This window comes from Cryptomeria japonica, chromosome 10 (assembly GCF_030272615.1).
Source record: "Cryptomeria japonica chromosome 10, Sugi_1.0, whole genome shotgun sequence".
Taxonomy (NCBI): domain Eukaryota; kingdom Viridiplantae; phylum Streptophyta; class Pinopsida; order Cupressales; family Cupressaceae; genus Cryptomeria; species Cryptomeria japonica.
In genome coordinates, this window is record NC_081414.1 from 892,577,416 (window position 1) to 892,604,136 (window position 26,721).

Sequence of the window (26,721 nt, forward strand, 5' to 3'; positions counted from 1 at the left end):
GAATTCCCAAGAATGATTTTTTTTTTATGCTCTGATCTTTCTTGCGAATTTCCTCTTCCCTGGCTTGGGCTCCTGATGACCCTTCCGTTGCCTCGCTATGAGAGTCCATGTCTCCCATCAACTGATAAGTTAGGTGAGCATTCTTCGCCTTTAACTTTTCAATGTGCCGCTCAACCCAATGCCTGGTGAATTTCAGGGCTGGCCTACTTAGGATAATTAAATCATCAGCTTCTGGCTCTAGTCAATCTGGAGCCTGAATAGGCCTGTCCTTCTCCTTTTCATATTCTGGTTGAACCATATTTTCATCTTCTTCAACTTGGTTTGACACCTGTATAACTTACAAATTCTTATCATATTGAGAAGCAATATGGAAAACATCCTCTTCCTGACTTCAAAGTCATCTCTGGCGTTGGCCCATTAATCTTCCAGCCAAATCTTGTGTTTGTGCTTCACTCCAGCAACCATCTCGATTTTGTTGTGTGTATCAAAGAACGTCCTTCCAGTATGAAATGTCAAGTGATAGAATAACAATTCATCGACTAGTTTTCTGTTGCCGCCAGTGTTGGACACTTTTCTTTGTAATCTCCTATGACAATTGGGAATTCAAGTGACAACTTCTTCTTCTGGATTTTGTCATAGGGGGTCAATTGCCTGGTAACCTCCAACAGTACCACCTTGTCCATTGGATATCTTGTCAGCTTATATGGCTGATCAAAGAATCCTTGGACATGGATGTAAGTGAATTTTGGGAATTGGATATACTAGGCTCCGTACTTCTTTAATAACTTTCTTGCCTCCGGCGACAACTTTGTATGAAGTCCTCCTTGCAATAATCAGGTGATGTACATTGTGAAGGTGTCACTTACCATCTTGAAAGAAGTAGTTTCATACAAGTGCAACTGTGGATAGCACTCATGAACTTTTACCTGCCCTGGTCCACATCCCATGGGTCCTTTTCCTGGCAATCTATTGAACTTTACCATTCTTGCTAGCAGATTTATAATATATGATCTCATATAAAAAGATTTGGATTGCTTTAAATTCTTCAGTTGCTGGTCCAAGTTGTGGTTGATCATCTTTGCCCAATTTATCATTCCATCACCTTCTATCACTTCGCCCACGAAGTAAAACATCCAAGGTTCGAACATGAAGGCCTATGGACATCCCATATCTCTGCTCAACATCAGCACAAGGTTAGCATACTCTTGCTTAAAATCCTTATTGGTGATCTACTTAGGTAGCTTGGAAATATGCGGCTTTGGCCTCTGCATCCATACTTTGTTAATTATTATAGCACATTTCTCGAAGCCAGCATCATAAATCATCGTTGCTCTCTCCTTGCTCATGTATGTCATGGATTGGTATGCTGGAATTCCAATTGTTTCTCTAATTGCTTCAGCTGTGAGGTTGGCCAAGAGTTTGCCTTCCGGTGCCAAAATTGCCCTTCTTTCAGAATTTTAATGTTTTGTGGACTCCATAATCAGCTTAGGGCACTCGATGGCTGGATGGAAGTCGACATCTGCAACAATTCCACTCTTGACAAACTTTGGGGCAATTGTTGACTGAGCACATGCAATTGTTCCATAAACTCTTCTTCTAAATTCTCCTAGCCTGAAAGTTCCCAGGTTGGTGTTGCTGATCTCTTTCCACTTCGAAATAATCTCTGATTCTTGAAGAAATCCTCTTTGCTCTTTCTTTATCTGCACTTGCCGAGAGGTGTTTGCAGCCTTGCTGGATTCTGCCATTCTTGCCAAATAAAATAGATAACATTAAATTTGTCATAAAGAAATTCAATAAATCCATTGAGGAAGGAATTCCATGCCGTGATTCAAGACAGAATAAAATAAAACCTCCAAGAAGTGAGGATTTCTCCAAAAACCGTTGTGAGAAATGAATTCTAAATTATCGCTTAAATAGAAGTCCACCATTAAGCTGCTAAGTTGGCGAGGTGTTAAAATTGGTAGTTGCATTAATATGCGTCATATTTCCTTTGACAACTCGCCATGCAAGTGGACCCTGCCATCATCTTGACTTCAAAAAATCTAAACTTCTATAAATTTTCGAGTTGTGTCATAAATATTGAATATTCCCTTTTCATGTCACCAACTCATTTATTTTGAAAATCTTTCCATTTTGGGCCCACAAAGATATTTTGAAACATTTTTCTTGAAAGAATTTTAACAATTTTGTCCACCTCTAAAGGAATTCTGTACATCTGGAATTCTAGGAGAGAGAAAATCCTTCGTAGAAAGATTTTTGTCCTGAAGGAATATTTCTGCGTTCTTGTTCACCTCTTGTCCTGAATTGAGATTTTTCATCAATTGACCATTTTTCCATGTTTGAGGAATTTTATCCTATTTGTAGTTCTGGAGAGAAAATTTTCACACAACCAATTTTTTGATCTTCTTGGAATTCTGTCAATCTTGAGTACATTTTCACCTTGAGGAAGGAATTTTGGTTTAGGATGAAAAATCCTCCTTCACATGATTTCCACGTTCTTCCTCTGTCCTTGGGCGCAATTTCATTGATGTGGAAATTTTTTTCCCTTGGCCTTGATTTCCATGTTCTTCCTCTATCCTTGGGCACTATTTGAGTAAAGAAGAGGAATTTCTTAAACTTTGGATTTTCCTCCTTTATGTCATTTTGGCACTCTCTCTTGACTATGAGCGCATTTCTTATGTGGAGGATTTTGGTGAAAACAAGAAATTCCTCCTTAGCATGTGTTTGGCACTCACCTACTTGGCTGGAGCGCCTTTTAGGAGTGAAGGAATTTTGGCATGAAGGAAATAATCCTTCTTGACCTCACTTTGGCGTCCTACGCTTTTCCTTGATCGCAATTTCCAGTTGGAGAAGGAATTTTACTTTGATGAGAAATTTCCTCCTGTGTATGGTTTTGGCGCTCTATCTCTCCCCAGGTGCATTTTGATATAGAGGAAGGAACTTTGACTTGGAATACAATTCCTCCATGACATACATTTAGCGCTCCAACTCATCCTTGGGCACAATTTCACTAGGATGGAGGAAGTTTGGAAGGAGACACAAATTCCTCCTTGACCTCCTTTTGGTGCCCAACACCTCTCTTGAGCACATTTTCTCCATGGTGGAGGAATTTCCTTGAAAAGGAAATTTCCTCCTTGTCCCGACTTTAGTGCCCATCCTTGACTTAGAGCGCATTTTGATGGAGGTGCAGGAATTTGTTGAGTTTAGGAAATTCTGTCATGCCTTGTAAAATATTCCATCTTTCCAATTTTGAGTGCCATTTTTAGATTGAGACAGATTTCTCATGAGAGGGAAAACTTTCCATGCCTTAGTAATTTTTCATGCTTTTTTCCATTTCAGGAAAGAATTCCAGACAACCACTTTTTGCTCAATTGCCTGCGTTTTCATCTTTTCGGATTTAGAACTTGGATGTTCAAGAATGCTTTGCCATAAGTGTCCTGCCCACTGCCTGAGATAGACTTGCCAAAAATAGTAAGTTCTTCCAAACATTAAATTAGGGCAAACCAGGACAGGGTGACACTTAGTAAAAATAAACATTGCTAAAAACAGTAAGTTTGTTTAAACACAAAATTAGGCCAATCCGGGATGCAGTGAAACTTACTAAAAATAGTAAGTCATTAAAATTCGCTCAAATTTCACTAGTAGCTTCCTTGAAGGGTTCTGACTTCATTGCTTCGTTCAGATTTTCCAAAACCCTAAGCTACCGACCTCAAATCTAAGTCTAAAGGGCCAAAACCCTAAAATAGACAAAACAAGCTCTAGACTTAGTTAGATTCGCTCAAAACACTTGTAGACTTCATTAGAATTTGTCAAAACATTTGCGAACCTGGGGAGATTGAAGACACTGCCGCAAAAAGACCCAAAAAACCACAACCAAAAGACCAAGAGGACCAAAAATTGAGGGGGTCCCCATTTGGAATGGGGTGATGTGTGATTAGGTCACAACACACCATAAATTAAATTTTAAACATCTAGTATATTACAATAGGACCACTTATCAAATTGTCAAAGTAATTTTGGCACAAGTTAAAATAAAAGAGATAATCAACTATAATCATTTAATATTTCAAGTCAAATATTGCTGAATAAGTTTTTAAGGGAAAATATTTTCATAAGGATAAATTAAATAATTTAATTTTAATGACCACTATTTTCAATTTCCATAACACATGTAATTTAATATTCTGATTCTTGGGTTCGTAGGCACATAACACCCCCCCCCCCCCAACAATGCACTAACCCATTAAATAAAGCAATTTTAAATTACTTAGTCTATTATTAACATTTTATTGAGAAAGCCTAATTTTTCCAAAGCAAATTACAAATAAGGGCTTCTATTTGCTATGCTCTCATTTGGTGGTGTTGTAGGCTTATAAGTTATATATATATATATATAAATACCATTTTTAAAATAACAGCATGTGTTTACAGATCATTATATATATGTATCCATTTTTAAAACGTGTACATGCACAGATACACACACACACACACACACACACACACACACACACACATATACAGGCACATACAGACGCACACACACATGCACACACTTCAAAGGAAAATAAAAGCATGCACATTAATTTATATATAGACAGATCTGAAGCATTATATGATATTATTACTATATATATTGTTAAAACAGAGGATATACACTATATATACACACACACATTTAAGTAAATATACACAGTTATATGTATATGTATAACAAAGATATAAATATGAATTGTATATATACATGAAAATTAATTAATGTAGGAAATAAATAAAGAATTACATGATAAATTGCAAATAAAGCTAACATATACATTAAATTAAAGTCTCGCTACTTGAACATTTACAGAAATTAAATAGCATAGCATTTCATTTATCATATTTAAATAGATTGATTGCATGCATATTTTGTTTAGAACAAAACTACCTCATATTCATTAAAAACATAATTCATTTTTGCATTTTCTAAGGATAAGATACAAAAATAATATTTATTTTCTTAATACAATACATGACTGAAATTTTAACCATTCTAAAAAACCCTCATAGAATATTATCATAACTTTTCAGTTTCTATTGAAGATAATACAATAGTAAATACAATGAGGATCAATCTTTTATCAACAATTTAATAATATAATATAATCTTCATCCTTAACCCAAAGAAACCTTCACATAAATGGACAGAGAAAAATTCTTCTCATTGGCCAATGGGAGCTCACTTCCCTACCTTAGAGCAAGGCATTCAAGTAGAGGCTCTGCAGAGTTTTGGTCTTGAGCAAGGGTTTCTCTGTACTCGAGCAGAGATTTTTTGTCAGCTACTTTCTAGAACAGAGTCCGGAAGTGGGGCCAGGAACAACAGATGGCTTAAATCCCAAAAGATCTGGTGGTTTTCCAAATTGGCAAACAGGTACAATTTAGCCCCATATGAAAACTACCTTATATCTTTAGCATCTAATTTTATGCACTCAAACCTTGATATTATTTCAAAACCAAAAACCATTTTTAAAGCAAACTACTAGCAACAAACAGAGGTAGGACCAATGATGGAAAACAATGAAAAATAAAAGATTTGGCGGACCCATGTGAAGCAAATAAAGGTGCGATAGAAGATGACGCCAAAACTGTAACGGATCAGACTGGGATAACATGTTCAGAGGCAGAAGTTGTTGAAACTTTCAAACCTGAAACAACAGAAATGCTGCAAAGGGGTAAACAAGTACAGAGGCCTATGGTAGGAATGTTAACATGGAGGTTTTTTAATCCCTTTCAACATTTCAGCGAGTCTACAGCAACCCTTCCAACTGTGATTTTGAACTCTTGTTTCAATGCTCAAGTGGTGCTTCGGGGACATGCATCCTGGGATACCCTCAAGGTAACCTATCAAATATTGGGGAAAGGCGTGTTTATGTAAATGCAAAACCTAAGACGTAGGCAGATTTGAAAAGTGAAATACGCAAAAAAGGGAAAACTCACAGCTATTCTAATTTCTACCAAAGCCAGTGTTTAAAACTTTAAACACAGCAGAAACTCATCAAGGTCAAAACATGCAAAAACAGAATAAAGGAAAGGAAAAGATGAGTCGAATGCCTTATTTGACATCAGCTGCAAGACAACTTGAATGAAACTCAATCAGCAAACAAGATGGAAAAGGATGAAAATGGGTTCACAAATATGTATATCAACTCCTTTAACTTGGTCCTCAGATTTATAAGTGAGCGAGTTAATGATCATGAAGGAGAGACTTCAGTCTCTAGAAACAAGGAGTCAATTTGAAGATTTTAAGATAAAGGAGATTATGGAAACCAATTGGAAAGTAACAAGAGAGAACAAATTAATTCAGTGAACCACGGGGACGCGTCCCCCCCATTTTTGGGCGCGTCCCCCCGTCAGAGACGTCTCGGGGATGCGGGGACGGGGACGCGACGTCCCCCGCCGTCCCGCCACCGCCACCCAAACTCCGCCGGGACGGGGAGACGTCCCCGACGCGGAGACGTCTGGGCGTCTCCTGGGGGACGTCTGGGCGTCTCCGTGGGAGACGCCTGGGCGTCCCCCCGTCCCTCGAGAGACGCCCAGACGTCTCTCGAGGGACGGGGGGACGCCCAAGCGTCTCCCGCGTTCGCACGGGATAAAAAGCGCAGTTTTCATTTTTTTTTTAAATTTTTATGACATGTGCTTTTTGGGGGGGGTTAAGGGGTAACCCTAATTGGACGTGGGCCCCACCCCACCCCCCAAAACAACACAAAAACATGTTTAGTTTGGATTTCACTCTCATTATGCAAAACTGATTTTTTTTCCAGCAGCTTGAAGAGGAGGAACAGCTTGAAGAAGATTGATTGAAGAGGTGAGAAAAGTGACTACAAGTGTGATAGGAGCTAGAAGAAGCAAGAAGAAGAGGAAGAAGAAGATTCTTCTACATTTTGGAGAGATTTTTCAAGCACAAGGTAGGGTTTTTCAACTTCTTGTTTTTTTTTTGTTTTACTTTCTGATTTTCATTGTTCTATGTCATTTTTGGTTTTTTTAATTTTTTTTCCCTATTCATCTTAAGACTCAAAATGAGGTTTGATGTTGAATCTTGAGGGCAAAATGATTCATCATTTTGCCCTCAAGATTCAACATCAAATCTCATTTTGAGATGAATAGGAAAAAAAATTTAAAAATTTAAAAATATATTGTTAAACAAGGCTGATTTTATTTTTATTTTTATTTTTATTTTGTGAAATGCAGTGTCAATTTGAAAATTTCACAATGAGCTCCCAAGGCACGAGTCAAGATAACATGGAAATCCATTCTCATAGTGAGAATGATTCAGAATATGAACCTGAAAATGAGGGGGGTGACCATGGGGCTGATCCTGGAGCCCAATCTAGTTCTATGGCAAGTGCAGCAGCTAGTACAGGTTGCCCTTCAGAGTTGTTGGCACCATATGCTAGGGGTCATTTTGATCCTAAGTCTCCTCTAAAACAGTTTGCTTCACAAATATCAGTACAAGGCACTGCATCACATTCAAGTGGGGGAACAAGGAAGTGGAAGTGCAATATTTGTGACAGAGAATGGTTCGGTAGCATTAGCAGGGTGAATGCACACTTTCTATTTTGGAGAGGAAAAGGCGTGAAACATTGTAAGTTTTTGGAGGAACCCAAAAATATACAGTACAGAATTGAGTTTAACAGGCTTTGGGGGGTTCCAGATGACACAAATATTTCAATGCCTACTACTTTGTCTGCTAGGGCATCACTTCACGACAGCCGGAATGTGCCAGTGCCACATACTTATCATGCTTCGCAGGCGGGAGGAATGATGTTTGGATCTCCATCTACTTCCACTTCTACTGTTGCCAGGACTGGGAAACGTAAGTTGCATACACCACAGAGCAACCCCATTGCTGATATGTTTAATGTGCAGCTGAGAGATGAGATAGATGAATCCATTGGCAATTTCTTCTTTGCCAATGGCATTCCATTTCATGTTTCACGGTCTCCTTATTATAGGAAGATGATAGATATGGTGGCCAAGGGAGGACCATCTTATGTGCCACCAGGGGAGACGAAAATGAGGACCTCGATCTTGGATAAAAGCTATTCCAAGATCAATATTTTGATGGAGAAGATGAAGGCATGTTGGGTGGCATTGGGGTGCAGCATAGTTATGGATGGGTGGACGAACATTAGCCATCGTCCACTCATCAACATCATGGTCACATGTGCAGAGGGCCCATACTTCCTTAGAGCAGTTGATTGTACAGGGCATCGTAAAGATGCTGATTTCCAGTTTCAGGTCCTCAGGGAGGCTATTGAGGAGGTTGGGCCACAAAATGTGGTCCAAATAGTGACAGATGCAGCATATGTGTGTAGAGCAGCAGGGAGACTCGTTGAGGCAGCCTATAGACACATTTGGTGGACCCCATGTTGTGTGCATGCCATGAACAATGCACTCAAGGACATGGGGAAGATTGACTGGATTAGAGGAGTGGTCACCGATGCGAGAGATGTGCAGATGTTTATCTGCAACCACCACATTTCACATGCACTATTCAGGACCTTCGTGAAGAAGGAGTTCTTGAAACCAGTTGAGACTAGATATGCATCCTATTTCATTCTCTTGGAGAGAATGATTGAGTTGCAAGAGGCATTGCAACTCATGGTTATGACTAATGAGTGGAATAGGTGGGCTGAGGCCAAGACAGAGCAGGGGAGAAGGGTGAAGGAGATAGTGAAGAGTGATGTGTTTTGGACTGATACGAAATACATTGTCTCCATCATTTCTCCAGTATTCCAGGTGATCAGATATGGGGATGGGGATGCACCTAACCTTGGAGAGGTGTATGAGTGCATTGACTCTATGCTTGGCCAGATGAGGGCTGCTGTGCGAGTGAAGGACCCCTCTCTAGCATTCTACAATGAGCAAATCCGGCCTATCATTCAGAGTAGATGGGACAAGTTGAACACTCCTTTGCATATGGCTGCCTTTGCCTTGAATCCTAAGTGGTACAAGGCTAGACCGGGTAGAACGACACCGATTGAGGATGATGAGGTGAAGGCAGGTTTCTTTAGGTGCATAGAGAAGATGTTTGATTCCAGAGATGCCGGTACAATACGCACTGAGTGGGGAAGATTTGCCACTCTTAGAGGTTATTCAGATGCAGCAAAGATGGATATAGACATTATGGCACAGGAGGACCCACTTTTGTGGTGGAAATGTCATGGCCCGAAATCTTTGACCACCACTCTAGCCATCCGTCTGCTATCCCAGGTTTCCAGTTCTTCAGCTGCTGAGAGGAACTGGTCTACATATAGCTTCATCCACTCTCTTAAGAGGAACAGACTTACCTCTAAGAGAGCAGAGAAGCTTGTGGCTGTACATAGTGCTTTGCGTCTCATTGACCGCAAGACACTTATGTACAAGGAGAGTCCAGCGGCACGATGGGATGTAGAGCCAGAGGAGCCTTCACAGATTGATGAGGATGATCCTACCACTTCAGATGCAGGGCTAGTTGGTGTGAGCTTGAGGGACCTTGATCCTCAGGAGTCCAGTAGTTCCAGTGAGGAGGAGTTTGCAGATGATTAGAGGCCTCCATTAGCTACAGTTTGAGTTTTCACTTTTCAGTTTTGTCATTTTGTATTTGACTCGTCTCTTTTGTAATGCTATTGCTACACGTATTTGTATTTGGCTACTCATTGTAATGATGAATCATGTAATCATCTTTATTATTATAGACTTTGCAATGGCATCAGATATTCATATTTTTCGTTTTCCTTTTTCGATATTCATATGATAGAAATGAGAAATCTCCAATTTGACAATTTCATTTGTCAAATTTTATTTACTTTTAGTTTTAGCAATTAGCAATTAGTTACGTATCACTAATCTAAGTAATCTTGGTATTTCCTATAGTTTCATTTGAAATCTAATTCTTATACTGTTATACTGTTATACATCTTTTCAAAACTAGTTTTTCAAGTACTATATGTATATATATGAGCACCACCACCCCGCCACCCCCCCGCCGCCGTCCCCCCGCCGTCCCCCCCGCCGTCCCCCCCGCCGTCCCCAAATTTAGGCCCTTGGTCCCCCCGTCCCCGAGACGCGTCCCCCTCGTCCCCCCGTCCCCCCGTCCCGGACGCCCGTGGAACACTGCAAATTATTCAAAGAGCAGGTAAATAAATTACAAAATAGCATGGAAAAAGGTGAACAAGAGTTGTCTTCATATAGGCAGGGGTTAGAACAAATTAGAACAGTGGAAGAAAGCGAGATAAAAATGAAAGATGGGAATAGTGATCCTCAAATAAAAGAGATACAATCGGCAATGACAAACATGGAGTTGAAAGGAAACCAGCTAAGAGAACAAATAGAGGAAGTCAAATCCTAGACTCAAGTGGTGAAGGGAGCATCAGGCACACAAAGTGAGCTCCTAGAAAAACAAGGAAGGAGGCAGATAAGAGAAGAAAAGGACAGAAATGATAGGGCTGTAAATATCATCATTAAAGGGTTAAAAGATTATGGAGAGAAGGAAAACACAAAAGAGTTAACAAGAGACTTTTTTAGAGATCAACTGCAATGGTCAGGAATAATTCAGCAAGCACAAAGGATTGGAAAATAAATAAGAGATAACAAGAGCAGACATGTAAGGGTTACTTTGAAGAACATGGAAGACAAGAACATGATACTAAGAAACAAAAAGTTTCTCAAAGGTACACACATATACCTTGGTGAGGATCTAACCATGACTCAGCAAGAAGAGAGAAGGAAAGAATGGGAAAAAGTAAAGGCAGCGAGGGATATTGGAAAATGGGCTTGGCTACAAAATGGAAAGGCCCAAATCAATGATAGAATGACACACAAGAAATAGGAAATTGGGGCTCTTTAGGATTACTTAACAATGGTAAGCTGGAAGTGTAGAGGTTATCAAGTATTGTATGCAACTGTTAATGTTATTCTAAATTTCTTTGTTTTTAATGTTGGAAAATTCAAAAATATGATGCCACCCAGTTTAATCATGAAAATAATCTTTGGCCCATGTTTCTTCACATATAATGATATTTAGAAAATAATCTTTTAGCAAAATATATGATGTATATGGAAGAGACCTAATATTCCTGATCTACCACCTTAGCATATAGTCTCTAGCTTTGGCTGCTTACATACACAGGAGGACATCACTGAGACTTTGTATTGGTAACCTGTTGCCAAATCATACCTGCTTCTGGTTTACTATTTAAGTGAACTCTTTGCATTTGCAGTCCTTAGTATTGTATGCAAATCTTAATGTTACTCTAAATTTCTTTGTTTAACGATGGAAAAATATGATACCACCCAGTTCAATAATGAGTTGAAGTTTGAGATCTCATGCTTATTCTTATATGTATCCAAGAGATTCTCTAGTACGCATCTCTATTTAATGCAGTATACTTTTTTTAAATAATTGGATTCAAAATGAAAAATTCTTTTGGCCACAGTTTTAGCCAGAGCTCTGCAAGGAACATTTGATAAGGTATGTATCCTGTAAGGCGTGTGTCCCATACTTTCTCACCAACTCTCAAGATTAAGCTTAATATTCATTTTCTCTAACTAGGGCTGTGACTTCTGATTACAAGATAGCTGTAAATAGGTTAGCCTCCTGATATGATGCATTCTGTCTGGAACAGTCTTAAGATACATTTTTGATGCCTGTTGCAACTTAACAGATTGCTCTCAGAAGTGAAGAATTATGAATAGAATTTCTTGTGACCTTTAACCACTGTGATTTTACTCTATTAATCCATTTACTCATTTGAAAAACCCCTCATTTGTATTAATCCATTTACTCTTTAAAATGAGAACAGGGAGCTTCTTTTTATAATTTTATTCTGATTCTTTAATGCATTCTTAGCATCAAGCTGATTTTTTTATTCTATTGACTAAATCGACCGATTCCTAATGTTATCTACAGGATTGTTGCTAGCTGTGTTTTTTATTCTTGAAAAACTGGAGGAGGGCCAACATCTTGAAATTGAATAATGATATTACTTTCAATGGCATAAAACATTTTCAATTGGGTAGTTAAAAAATAAACATTAAAAAACTCTATGGTAGAAAACATTGTATTAGAATTTTCTGTAAAGTATGATGGAAAATTTGTTTTATCCATGATGCAGTTTGAAAATTTGATTTTTGCAGGTACAACATGCCTTCGAGGTGCTATCTAATGAATTGCGGAGAAGAGATTATGACTTATTTAATGTTGATGAATTACAGGTGTTAATGATATCTTAGTTAAGTATTCATTTAATGTTGTAAGCTATTTGGTGCTGTGGTTGAAGTTTAGCTATGTCTAACTATATGTGCTACTAGTATTATTTCTTTGTCAAATCAATTTTTTTATTTGAGAAAACATTTTGTTTGTACTTGTATCTTATTTTGTCAATCACAGGATATTGCCAAAATAACCAAGAAACGTTATGTTGGAGAAAAAATATCAAGGCTAGAGCTCCCATTACTAAAGACATTTGAAGATGGTAATTTCCAGATGAACTTTTAAGTAAACAATAGATTTGGGGCATTCTAATTTGGCCTTCTTTTGTATGCAAAGTATGTCATTGTTGTGCTGTCAAGATACCCTTGTATCTAATAAGCTAGATATAATGTGAGTTCATGAGATATACACTGCAGTTTTTGGGAGATTTGTACATGATCGTAAGTTAAAAATCTAGGAAACATTCTTGCCTGATTAACATATTGATAGAAATATTTCATGGTGTCTTTCCATGGCATTGCCTAACTAGTTACTCAGAAAAATATAAAACTTAAAAGCAAAGTAGGTAAAAAATCACATATTAATCAAAGATCATTATTCCCGCTTTTAAAAGATACAAATTTTCGAACTTTTAGAACATGTGAAAAAATGACTCGGTATGCTTGAAGAAATTGCAATGAAGGACACTTTTGTCATCATATGTGCTATGCAAAGTAACAAGCTATCCTGGCCAGTGGGTAGAACTATAGAAGGTCAGACTTAATACCAAGTGGTGTTTCTTCCATTTCAGACTTTCATTGGTTATTATATGAGAATATCAATTTTTTTATATATCTATTCTGATGTCATTGGTGTTCTTTATAGCAATCATTAGATAAACATAAATACTATAAGCTCAGACTTAACACCAACTGGTGTTTCTTCCTTTTCAGACTTTCATTGGTTATTATATGAGAATATTAATTTTTTTATAGCTATTCTGATGTTCTTTATAGCAATCATTACATAAATATAAATACTATAATTTAATATAAAGAAGTAAAAATGAATATGAGCGCTGTGCAGATTTGACTACATGGTACAACTGTCACATATGATGATTTTACAACTCAGGATTTAATTTTATATATCTATGAAAGGTATGACTTTAATAGATGCATTTGTTGGAGGCAACATTGAACTAACTTATATAATATTACCAAATACCATCTATGCGATTTGTAATATGGATAACCCATTCTGGCTCTTTTTCTCTTGTAGTTTATCCTGGTGTTATTCTCTGTAAATCAGATATAGCTGTTTAAACATGTCTTCATCATGTCTTGCAATAGGCGAAGATTCATTTTGGTTGAGTCTTGTGTAACCCATAAAAATCCAAAGCTATATGATACATTGTTGATGACTCAGGCCAAATATGGAGAGTTGCATGATTGATATAATGTTTGTTGTCATTTTTAAATTTCTGATAAAGTGTGGCTCTACTTTGATAGATATGGATTTGAATCTCAACATCATAAATACGTAACTAGTCAGTATGGGCCTTAGATCTTTTCGCAGCATCTTAGAGAGAATGTTTAATGTTGGATCTTCCCTCTCAACTTGGTATACATGATGTTGCAATTGTTGGCGAACATTATCTGTATGAGCTACCACATTTAGAGGGAGGTAGAAATTGTTGTCTCATCCTAAGGACATAGTTCCATTTGTTTAGCCTCCTTATAATAGATTATCTTTCTGATGTTCACAACTGCACCACAATCGCAAATCGACTATCACTTAATTAATTAATTAATTTGTTGGCACATGGTCCTTGCTCTTTCAAGTTAAGTGGATGCTCCATTCATTGCTCTTTCTGTTGAACCCTGCAACATAACAAATTGAAAACATGAAATGTTAAATGAGCTAATCATTGATTCATTTTTTGATGTTTTTAATGTGGGTGGTATCTTTAGGATTTAGGGTTTTGAAAGGGCTGTGAGGGTCTTGTGGGCTACCCCCACCCCTTTTATTCTATTATATTATTTTACAGAAAAATATATTTCCAAGTTCTTAAAAATTTGAATGTCTTGTTTTGGGACAACTAGCTGTTTTTGTATGTTCGAGCACAATTTTTGGGACTTTTTGAGGAAGAGAAAAAAGTGGGGACAATTTGACGTCATTGGTATGGGAACAATTGGAAAATCCTTAGGGACGCATATTAGCGTATCCTTGTGGATATGAGAATGTTGTGATTGCCACAACCTAATCATTGGTTTAGATGATAAAGAATTGTAAATGATTGAAATTTTAAAGTCATATGTTAAGTGCTGATTATTTTGTTCAGAAAATTATATCTATTTTTTTTGTGATTGTTTGCATGTAGATATGCCAAGCAAGAGTCGTTTTCATATTGCTAGCAAAGCAATAGTCTCTATCTTACAATTGTTATTTTTCTTGGTGGGTTTGTGGTGTTTGAAATTCACCAACTTAATCTCTCTAAGTGACTCTCATACCTCAATCTTTGTGACTTCACCTTGTTTAATTTACTTTGATTCATTGTGACAATTCATGCCCAGTTTAACCCCAATATGAGGAGGCAGTGACACCAAAAATTTGTCAAAGGAGATATCATTATAGTGAATAATTATATTCAAGCAAATCAGATAACTGTTTCAATAAGAAATATGAAAGAATAAAAGTTGAATGGCACCTAATTTATGGACCGGTATACGTATGTACATTATATCATCCAAAGTTATGGTGACAATAACTCTAGTTAGTACTAGGAGAGCTCTCACTAAATATGTTGTGTCATACCATATATAGCCATTGCCAAAGAGAGAGCAAGATAGAGTTATGGTTGCACAAATTTTTGATAACCCGTTTATATTTATATTAGGCATAAGTAATCCCAATCTTGAATAAATCCAAAAAGTAAATAACACTTATTCAAACCATATTTACAAGAATCTCCTAGATTTTCCTAGATTCAACGAGTGACCTTAGACAAGTCTAGGAGACTAGACAGCTGGGTACTCTCCAGACTCGCCGAATCTCCAAGATTCGCTAGACTCACCAGACTCAGCAAATCTTGTAGGGTAGTCTCGGCCATTTTAGTTACTTATAAAAAAACTTACAACCTTTCAATGCTTGTTTGGTTTATGACATGCCCATCTAGGATTTAAAAGAAGCATGAAAATGGTGTATGCCACAAAGCTCTGTGTGGTTTTGAAGTTTTTCATTTGGGCTTGGTGGCACTACCTCTAGATACTTGTGCTCCTCGACCCTGTTGAGGTTTTGCCCCCAAACACTTATCAAACTATAATTCTAACCAAGCAATAGGCCAATGATGAATCATGATCATAAAATTTACAAAATATGTATCCCTTGTTGCGAATTTGTGCATCATCACAGTCAAAGCGACAATCAAGGATTAGCTTGTTTCATACATTGGACAACTTGTCTAGTATACAAGGACTGCCATAGGAAACATTGGCATGCTACTATCATTGTACTGCTAAATACAAGTTAAGTCATAATTGGGTAGAAATGCCATTTTCACAGTGCAATAATACAAAAATGTATCAATGATGCTCTACACATATAACTCATAGAACAATCCCATTTATTAGTATCCTAGCTAAGGTTAAATTATAGTATAACCATTTATCCTTTACTTAGCTATTACTCTTTTGTTAATGAGCTTGATAACAAAACATGCAGTCTTGAAGGGTTTAATTTTTTTAATAATAAATCCCTCACTTGAATATACACACCAGTCATTGAGACAAGCAAATATCAGGGCTGCATCTTCCTCAAGGACCTATCTTAGACACCAGTGCATGACTTGCTGTGATGTTGGGATGAGTAATGCAAGCTCCTCTAAGCCATAGACTTATATTTTTAATTTTGACATTTGATTTAATTCCATGGATTTCATAATCCATGAGATTTGTATACATTTGATGATATTTATAATTTTAAATTTATATATCTACCAATGTTATTTCCTTCAATTAAAAATTAAAACTCACTTTTATACTCGTGTGATCAATGTATACTTGTGTATATGGTCAAAGTAGCTTCTATTTGATTAGTTTATTGCGTCTCTAAAGTTTATTTATTAAAGTGTGCATGAATGAAGTTTTGAATTCTTTAAAATCTCTATATTTAATTGTTCTTTCAATTATCTAGTTGAGTCTGAGTCAGACTCAAAAATCAGCTTCCTGAGTCTGAGGCGAGTCCAAGTCTTGTAAAGCTGATACAAACACAATTACTTGGTCAGAAACACATCCCAAAGTACCTATTTAACTCAAGTAGCCAAGAAACTACATGAATACATTTATCTTTTTTACAATGCTAAAAACATTGCCACAACATATCTCAATACGTATTTACTTTAAGCTAATATGACATCTTTCTACTCTTAGGAGCTTCCTTCTTGTAGAAATTTGCTTGTAAAGCTATTTATTCTTTAGTCATATATGATTGAAACACACTTACAACATGCATATCTATAGCAATGATTTTTTGTGTATTTTGGTTTTACAATTGTGTGCATATTTCTGATAGAGAGTGTTATTTCTCCGTCTAGCTTAGGGTGCATGGAAGTACAGAAAACATTCGTTTCTGACATGCATGATTTGTGTTCTGTACTATAGATCTTCATTTCATGGATGATGATAGTAAAGTTCTTACATCTCAGAACTTTGGAGGCATGCTTCGAGATGAAATGACCTGGTTGATACAGGTATTGCATTTGACCTTGCAACAAATATATTTCTGCTTATGAGTTGCCCATCAAGTTAAGTTTTGACAATTTAGTTCAACATTAGTTAGCACAAAAAGTTGGTACAATAATGGGAATCAAATATCATTCATACTGCAATAAGCTGTATTTTTTTCTACCATCTTGTAATATTTTAGCAACATTTTCATTGAGAAGAAGTGACGAGTTCCTTTGGTTTTCCTTCTGAGCTGATGACCTTTACCTTGAATTAGGTTTATTCACTGGGGAGTGCAAGTTGCCAGAAGTTTTCACCTAGTTGGAAAAGAATTGGTATGCCATTGAAGTAAATTTTCTCATGTTAGTGAGTTTTTGTATTTATTTTTAGAAAGGTAAAATATATTTAAATGTGAAAAATGGGTTACTCTGCAACATCTACAGAGTGAAAATACAGGAAAAGTACTGAATTCTCAAGATGTTGCATTCTTACAAATGTTCGGAGAATACTATTTTTTTGCAAATTGCTATTGTTCCTAGTTAACGGTCGTAGTCTGTAGATTGCATCTATAAAACACACTGGGATATCCTTGGGGTTTTAGGTTTTCTATACCTTGGTTTCTAAGTTCACCTGATATTTTAATATCAAATTAATGGGACTTGGCCACTCATTCCTGTGGACAGCAGATAAAGTATGCCTTTGGAAGGTCAGATCATTAGTGAGGTTTGTTGATGGAAATTTATATGTATTGATTGCAAATTTGGAAGGATACCTATCAGCCTAGTCAGATATTCATCCTACTTAATTGTTCCTATTGAATGCTACGGGGAATAGGGGCATTGACAGTAAGAAATTCAGGAAATTTGCAAGAAATAGAATGGTGAAGTATTTAATGCTTTTTCATCTCATCTGTTCACCTATCCCTAGAGGTCAACTATCCAGTTGATTTTCTTCTTTCAAAGTGAAGGCATATCTGGAGCTGCAGCATTGACATTGATCCTGACCAACTGTCGAATTATAGTGAATCATTCAGTTGAAATTGGATTTGATTTCTCATTCACTTCTTGCAACACGTCTTTTATGGATTGCACTTATGTTGTGACATTTTCATAGAAATTGATGATTTGTATCCTTGGAGCCCATTTATCATGCCTACAATCAACTAGGTCTTCCTAAGTTTTGTTAAAAAAGAATACTGGGATATAGAGAAGTTAAGACATTTTTTGGTAATCCCCTTGTCACCAAAATTCTTTGCATATTCCACAATGGTCTCATTTTTACCTCAAGATGTATAATATGATAACTTGAGAATTTTGTTGGACCAGCTATGAGTTTGTTCACATCATTCAAAAGAGAAATTGAATGTTACCTGTCTACATATTAACGGAGACACAAACTTTGTTAGATGAAGTGGGAAGGATAACATCCTCTTCAAATCTTTTACACTGTGATTTTAGGCAGATGTCTTTGCCTCTTTAGGGGTTAGACACTGCTAATTTCACTTTGTTACAGTAAGAAAATTGTTGTTTTGTATGCTTTATTCTTCTATTTACTCAGCACATTAGATTGCTTGGTAGGGTATGCATTCAGAGATCTCATATCCTTCACATATTTTATGTTTCAACATAATGGGTTCTCAGGCTGCAACCTATTGAAAAGCTAGGCCATCACGGACTAACTTGACAATTGAACCCACAATGAGATGTCTAAAACTTTGCTTGACCATCCACCACATATTTCTTCTTGGACACAAATGATATGAGTTTACTATAATGTTAAATTACTATCTATACAGGCAATTTTGGTTTATAATAATGATTTAATAAATGCACAGTTATGTGCAATGTAATTTACAGTCGCCAATGTAATTTCCTTGTATAATACACACATTGGAGTTATGTGCTGCACAATTTTTTCAATCTTAATGCATTCATTTTCTAGCATTTTGTATTAGAGAAAGGAAACCCAATGAGAGATTATGCTAAACCAATTAATTTGAAAGTTGAAAAGTATGCTAAAGAGCAGAAGAAAAACTTTCAGTTTGGAGCCAATTTTCTTGTTGAAAGGCTAGCCTTGTTGGAGTTGACTATCTTGTAACCTTGTTGAAATACAAACCTTATTGAAGGGCTGACTGTCATGTTCAATTGTTGGATTGAGGTCAACTTTTTCAGAAGGAAAATGAGTAGAAAAGTGGGTAGTGTAGACAGGTGGGGGAAGACAGAACAGTGCTGAGAGGTAGGTGATAGCAGATGGATTTGGTGTGACAAAGCAACAAGATAGGTGTAGGCGTAAGGGTGGGGACAACACAATAGCAGGGTAGGTGGACTAGAACACTAGTGAAGGTTTAGGTAGTGTTGACGTGGCTAAAATCGCGGAACTACAACTCCATCCGGCCAACGCAGAATAGAATGATCTCGCCGAGTATCCTATCCTCTCTTGAATAAGGAAGCCCTAATGCTGTTTTTAATTGATCAAAGGGGACGACCTCAAGGTTCCAAATGTCAGGTCTTGTTTGCAGGATAGCTCAAGGGTCGATGTGATTTGCTGGGAGCACAAGGGGACTTACATTGTGCAACAAGCTGGTCTGCTGCGATTCTCAGACTGCGAAATAAAATCAAAAGAGAAGGGTTCAGGAGACCTAAGGACAAGGATGATAATAGTTGATGCAACAGGTAGACAGATTTCGATAAACCAGTTCTTGTTTTGCCAGAGACACCCTGACAATTAGACAAGAACGATGCAAGCTCCAAGGGATGAAGGATTTTCAGACCGGAGACACATGTTTTAGGCGCCCAATTCTTGCGCAGCCTAAGACGAACACCTGCAGTTGAACTAAGCACAGTTTGGGTTCAGACTAACCATGCACGGTGACCTACAATCAACAGACCCCCAATGGTATGAACCAGAAATGCATCAAATACCCCTCCACACTTCACCATTAAAATCCCTGCACTCTAAAATTAACCAGTTGAAAGAAACCATGCAAACATACTAAAACAAAGACAACAAACACCATATTTCAATGTTCATATATTTGCTTCAACTGCCATCACAACAATTTTTTGCAGCATCTCTATGCTATTGCTAAAATCTAACCTATTCTAACTCTAAAATCTAACTACAAAACTCTAACCTTTACAAAAGAAAGGCCTCTGCCTTTTATAGATTTTACATGTCGAACCGGTGGCCAGGATTGACTGCATCCAAGGGTTGCAATCTGCCTTTTAGAAGCTAGCAACTTTAACCCATGCCCACTCAATTTTCAGTTATCTACCCAACCACCTTTTCAACTACCTATCACTATTTGGCTTCAATTTGGGTCTATTCGGTAGTTGAACATAACTATCTACATTGACTTGTTTCCCCTCTGTTTCAAAATATCTTGAGTGGGGCCCGCAGGTAGTTTTACAATAAAACAGTTTCAATTTTCAGAAACTGAACTTTTGGAATTAAATCCAGCTGTGTATCCTTCTGAGAATGCATAATTTGGTAGCATTCAGTGTGTTCTTCGGTCTTTGGTCTTGGTGGTGGACTTCAACTTGTCGTCCAGTGGCATGCTTCCCATTGTTTCATCGCTTTGATCTTGTGTTAAGTGGTCAATTTGAGCTTCAGGTTGACGCCTTAGCACCCGCATCTTCGTCTCCAGCTTCCAGTGCCTGGCTTTGATCTGCAAACAATCAATTTGAAAAATTAATTAAATTAATTTGACAAATATTAAATTTTTAACGTCTGGCTTCGTCTCGGTGGAGTTCGGGCTTGAGAAGCTCTTTGTGAGATGTATCCTTTAAATGTCTCTCTTTTGAATGTAACTCGCGATTCTGGCTCTTTGTGACGTTTGGGCAATTTTCTCTTCCTAACTTAAAAGATGTGACCTTTGTTTATAATCGCCCCAAGCCCTATGAAATTCGACCATTTTCATTAAAATGTGCAATTTAGTTCTTTGGCTTTTATTTTCGGCTTCTAGGCAACTTTAACTTTATTAAATCCCCCCCCTCTTTATGGATTATTTATCACTTTGTCATTTTAGGGAGAATTTCGATTTTCCTAGGCAAAAAGAGCGGAACTTATTATTTGGTCCTACCTCCTTTTCATTTCACTCAACTTATCGCTCCATGACTTTTTGGTGTTTTTGACCAAAGAATCGCAATTTTCCTTGGCTTCTTTCAAAGTTCGGCATTTTACTGAGAAATCATGATTTTAACTCTCTGCAAACTCTGCGATTTTCTACAAATCGCGCGATCTCCCTTTCATTTGGCGAATTCGGTTGTCTGCTAATTTCGGCTCAAAAGCCTCTTTTGCAAGCTTTGGTGATTTTCGGGTCAAATAGGGAAGATGCGTGACTTGTATTTTGCTTCCCATTTTCGGCTCTAGAGGGTTAAAATCACGATTTTCCCCTTTCTGCAATTTTCGGCTTAGGAGGGGTTTCTGTGAGATGTTAGAGGTTTTCGGCCTAATAAGTTATGTTGTGAGCCTTCAGTTTGCATTTCGGGCTACCAAGTCGATTGGAAACCTCTAAGTACTTTTGAATTTCGGCTTAGTGAAGTGTTTGGCGAACTTGTAACTCTCTTTTGCCAATTTCGGCCCAAAAGACGATTTTGTAGATTTTAAGTCGATTTTCGGGTTTAGAGAATTTCGGCCGATTTTGAGAGCCCTTTGTGATTTTCGGCCCTTTAAGACGATTTATCCCCTACAGATTTCGTGAGCTTCTAATGATTTCTTTCCTTGTCGGCCAAATGACCCCGCTCTACACGATTTAACTCTCTATGCCTTTTCGGCTTACTGGCCGATTTTAAAGTTTTATGACCAAACTCGGTATTCAAATCGAGGAAACGCGAGTTTCTTTCTTCCATCGGGGCAAGCAGATACAAGCTAGGGGTCCTTGTCAAAGACGGGGTGTGTGTGTGATACGCAAAACAGGTAGAAGGGAAGGCATGGGCAGAACCATAAGACTGTCATTGTTTCTTTGACAAAAACTCTAGCTAGATTCTAAAATGGGTACTTATGTTTTGTCACTGTTAAATTCTGAACTTGTTTTGCTTGTGTTTCCCAAAATATTTCTTGTCAAAATCTATCAAGGTTTGAAGATCAATTGCATTAGAGGAGGTTTGGAATGCGAGGATAGTGTTTTTTATGATTCCATAAAATGCTTTGTTTGGGATTATAGGTTTGATTGATTTTTGTGGTAAGAAGTGTATTATGGGATGTTAAGCAGGGAAGAACGGTTGCCCTATGCATTGGGCAAGGTTGGTGTTGGTGTACGTTTTATCATATACCGAACATTAGAATAAGATACCCAAAGGTATTCTATCCTCTCCTAAAAAATCACCGCTTATCATATGGTGATTCCAAGGTCTATATGTGCGAACAAGCGACTTTGGTGGGATAGCTACCTGGGGTAGTGTATGCTGAAAATCTCAAGGGGGAGTTACGTTTACAAATGTCTTTCAAGCTTCTGGACTTAGATAAATTTGTCAATTTCAGGCTCTCTCGTTTTTTTTGGATTTTCCGGGATTTAGACTTTCAAAAAGGGTAAAAGGAGATAGGGTCAAGAAAGGTGATCTAAAGCTACGAATTCTGGAGACGGTACTAACTGGGTGTTCTCGGGAAACCGCACTTTGCTTTGCCACAGTAAGGACAACTACACAAAGCGGGTGCAATCTTCAATGGGTTGGTGTTGGTGTACGTTTTATCATATACCGAACATTAGAATAAGATACCCAAAGGTATTCTATCCTCTCCTGAAAAATCACCGCTTATCATATGGCGATTCCAAGGTCTATATGTGCGAACAAGCGACTTTGGTGGGATAGCTACCTGGGGTAGTGTTGACGTGTATTTTATACACAATCATACACAGAATAAAATACCAATAGGCATCTTATCCTCTCTTGAGAAAATAGTCTCTAACTGCTGAAGATTCGCGTAAAGGATCAGTTAGGTAGACTCCAAGGTTCTTTGATGTAGGGTCTCTACGTGTGGACAAGCTTCCAGCGGTATGATGTGATTTGCTGTTTCCTCCAAGGGGCCTTACGTATTCCGAAAGTTCAAGATTTGCTAAACTAAGGAAACTGTTCAAAAAATAACAAAAGAGTAGGGTTTGAAAGAGGTCTAATCTAATCTAACCCTATGAATGACTTAGTATGGACAAGACTTGGCAAGATTCAACCAACTTCAATTTTGCCATAAGATAACAACTCAATTGAAATTAGTGCGATCTTCTAAGGTAATAAAATGATATTCAATGCATCAAATATCATGGACACTACCACGAAGGTACATATCCAAGATACAATAATGATTGAAGGTTAAGGGACTCAAAGTATTCTCCAGTTGACCACACAAGGCGTTCTTACAATCAGCAAGAAGCTAGTGGTTTGGATTACGAATCCTACCAAAGATCAAGTCTCACACAATGTCCTTCAAACTAACAAGCGACTTTGATTGAGCACAATTCAAGTAAATCAAACAACCATGAAGATAACTCAAGAAATTTGCAACAAAACACCATAACTTCAATATTTCATTGATTTCCAAATCATCATGTACAACAATTGCTTGAATTCCTCTCTTCAAAACTCAATCTTGCTACAAAATAAAATTGCTTCTAGCTCTAATCTCTTTTCTCTATCACATCAACTATTGATTATTACACTATTCACTATTGAAATGAAAAATGAGGGTATAAATAGCATCCTCAATTACAATGAAAGGTCCAGATTGAAAGTAGATCAACGGACAAGATCATGACACCTAAACCCTAATTAGGGTTTGTTACAAATGGCCTCCTTTTTACTGAACAATATTAAATGCAGAGCCAAATATTAAATTTTGGCACAAAAACCTAGGAGACATAAACCAATGAGAAATAAGATGTCATGTCATCTGTAACAACCTTTCATCTAGAATCTTATTCCCTTTCCAATTCTCTTTCTTAGCATATGCAATGAATCTTGAAACGATTCCTTCGATTTCTGCAATTGGAATCTCGGGAAGATTCTTCACACTCTCTTCTAAGTGGATGACCTGATCGAATGCATCTAGAAGAGCTGCGTCCCATGAAGGTTCAAGTTCCTTCGTCCTTTCAATCAGGAGCATGGTGGCAAACATCTGATCATACTACTCATCTGTAACATTTGCGTCCTTGCAAAAGATGACCTTGATTCTATCCTCTAGTTCCTGCATATCCACATCTGTCTCGACCTCGATCCTTCTGCCAAGAATGGTACGAAGTACCTCAAATACTCTGTCCTGGATCGGATTGATCACCTCCTCAACTTGGCCACATCTAGTACTGATGTCTTCAAAGAAAACACTCTTCATATGGAGTAAGGTTGACCAATGAAACAAACTGTGAGATTCTCCATCCAAGATCTTCTCTTGTGCTAAGACCTTCCTTGATGTGTGTCTAATAACTTTCAAGACAGGAATGATAACATCCTTGGTATGGGCGAATGCAGCTACTGTTATCATCAAATTGTGGATCATCTCAAGAACCTGGATAGCTTGATGAATAATCTTCATCATCCTTGTAACAAACTCTATGGCCACTGTATGAGATCTATCCATCCAATTACTTGTACGTTGGACCATGTTCCTGAATCTTTCTGCTTCATTGATTGATTGAAGCGGAAGTGCTTGCACTGGTGATCTAGCTGGATCCTGACGTCCCAAAGGTTCATTTATGTGACTGAAATATGTCCTCCATGCACCGACCTCTCTCTCAAGCTTTCTGTTCTTCTCCATTTCTTCTCTAAGCTTGTCTTTCAATGCCTCAAATGAATCGGTGGCATCATCTAAAGTCTGTTCTGCTGTAGAGGGTCCTAACTCAAAAGTCTGTATATCATATTCTTCTGCTAGGATCTCACCTTCATATTTGTCTGCTGCCGGTGTAGCTATCTGCAATTTCCTGGATCTAGTCTCATCTCAAATCATCTTGGACATCTTGGTAGCCTTTCTCTTTTCTGTTACTTCATGTGAGCGTCCAACAAGGCTCTCTAAATCAATTGCATTGTCCTCGTCCTCTACTACGATCACCTTGGTTAATCTTTCCTTCAACCAATCTGGGATAATCGATCTTGTTTCTTGAACTTGAATCTCTTTATGCACTATTTCTTCTTGTCTGGGAGGAGATGATATTTCATTGTCTTCTTTGTCTTCATCTAACTCATAGTCTTGGAGAGACCCATCTGGTGACCCATGCTGTGCCTGTCCTTCCTCCTGTCTATCGTTCTGTACCATCGACTCCATGGATTCTTCCACTTGAATTGTTCTATTCTCTGGTCTAGAAGAAGTACCGGATGATTGATCCCTGTTAGCCTCTTGTTTCTTCTTGGAAGATTCTCTCTTTCCAGGTCTCTCTTTCCTCTTCGAACCTCTTGAATGGAGATTGCCCTCACTGGCACATCGAAGGTTACCTTCACCTGAATTTCTAGGATTAGGATTGCCTTCACTCACACTAGCTCCACCTTCGACAGGTTTCTCTTCCAAAGTGAAAGTCATGGCTATGCCTTGTTCTCTCAACTTCTGATGTTGTATGTCAACCCATCTGCGAGTACAAGACAAAACTGGTGCCATCAAAGTATCTAAATCCACGACCTCGGGCTCATTCCAATCTAACCTTATTGTTTTGCTTTCTCGATCATAGGAAGACTGGATATGTCTGCCACTGTCCTGAGCTTGGTCGGCCACTCTATAAATCTTGCATTTCCTGATGAAATCCAAAGGTAATCTGGAATGCATTTTTCGTTTCACTTCAAGATCATCTAAGAGATTCATCATAAAATCTTCAATCTGATACTCATGTCTAAACTTCCTGCCGACTGTCTCCTCTAAATGTCCACGTGGATCAAAGCTTTCTCTCAAAGCAAAAGATGAAAAAGAATACAAGGCTAACTCCCTCTCTGCGTCATCCATAGCTAAAGCATTAGGACATACCTCAACTGAATTACCCAAAATGATAGGTACTGGAACTCCATTCTGATGTCTGTGTCTGAATGCCTTCACATATTCTGCCAACTGTCTTGTTACTTCAAGTAACACAATTCTGTCTGTCGGATATCTCGGCAACATGTATGGAGGTAAAGGACATCCATGCACTCTAATATAAGTGAACTTTGGGAACTGAATGAACCAAGCACCGTACCTCTTTATGAATTCTTGGGCATCCTGAGATAACCTGTTGTGAATTCCACCTTGCAACGTCCTGGTGATGCTCATCGTGAAAGTATCATTAACTAACTTGTAGTTTTTTCCTGGCGGATGATGCAAGTAGGCATAGGAATCACAAGCTCTGACCTCGCCGGGTCCTCTTCCAATCACTCCTCTGTGAGGTAGTCCTGCGTATTCAACACTCCTGATCAAGGCATAGATGACATATGAACTCATGTGGAAGGACTTAGTAGCCTTGAGTCTCCTCAACTGTACGTCTAAGCAATGGCTAATCATCCTAGCCCAATGTATCGTACCTTTTCCCTGAACGATCACCTGGATGAAGTAAAACATCCACTTCTCAAAATAGAAGGCATGAGGGGCTCCTGTAACTCGGTTGAGCATGGTAATCAAATCTCTGTACTCCTCCTGGAAGTCAATCCTGTGCGGTGTGTTCGGGACCTTGCTCAGACGGGGACGGCTCTTAAGTAGCCAGTTCTTATTGATAATGCTTAGACAAGCATCTGGATCATCTTCGTACACTGATCTGGCTCCTTCTATGCTCTTGTATATCATGTCCCTGTGCTCTGGAAGATGGAAAGCTTCACTTATAGCTTCCTCTGAAAGGTACGCCAAAAT

The 26,721-nt window shown here is 37.9% G+C and overlaps 2 protein-coding genes across 3 annotated transcripts in view; both read left to right on the forward strand.

Moving 5' to 3' along the window:
• Positions 1-26,721, forward strand: part of LOC131046567 (uncharacterized) — a 246,943-nt gene that overhangs the window by 34,862 nt on the left and 185,360 nt on the right. For both annotated transcript variants that reach the window (XM_057980329.1, XM_057980337.2), the window contains exons 4-7: positions 12,157-12,234; positions 12,410-12,494; positions 16,873-16,961; positions 17,213-17,270. In XM_057980329.1, coding sequence (XP_057836312.1) covers positions 12,157-12,234; positions 12,410-12,494; positions 16,873-16,961; positions 17,213-17,270 — 310 coding nt within the window. The remainder of the gene's footprint in view (positions 1-12,156; positions 12,235-12,409; positions 12,495-16,872; positions 16,962-17,212; positions 17,271-26,721) is intronic.
• LOC131046558 (uncharacterized) lies at positions 6,646-10,005 on the forward strand. The gene is made up of 2 exons (XM_057980321.2): positions 6,646-6,944; positions 7,228-10,005. The coding sequence occupies exon 2, from the start codon at positions 7,249-7,251 to the stop codon at positions 9,565-9,567; it is 2,319 nt and encodes a 772-aa protein (XP_057836304.1). The 5' UTR covers positions 6,646-6,944; positions 7,228-7,248; the 3' UTR covers positions 9,568-10,005.

What these genes read in the sequence shown, in the direction of transcription:
- LOC131046558 (XM_057980321.2), top strand. Translation starts at nt 7,249, where the DNA reads ATGAGCTCCCAAGGCACGAGTCAAGATAACATGGAAATCCATTCTCAT.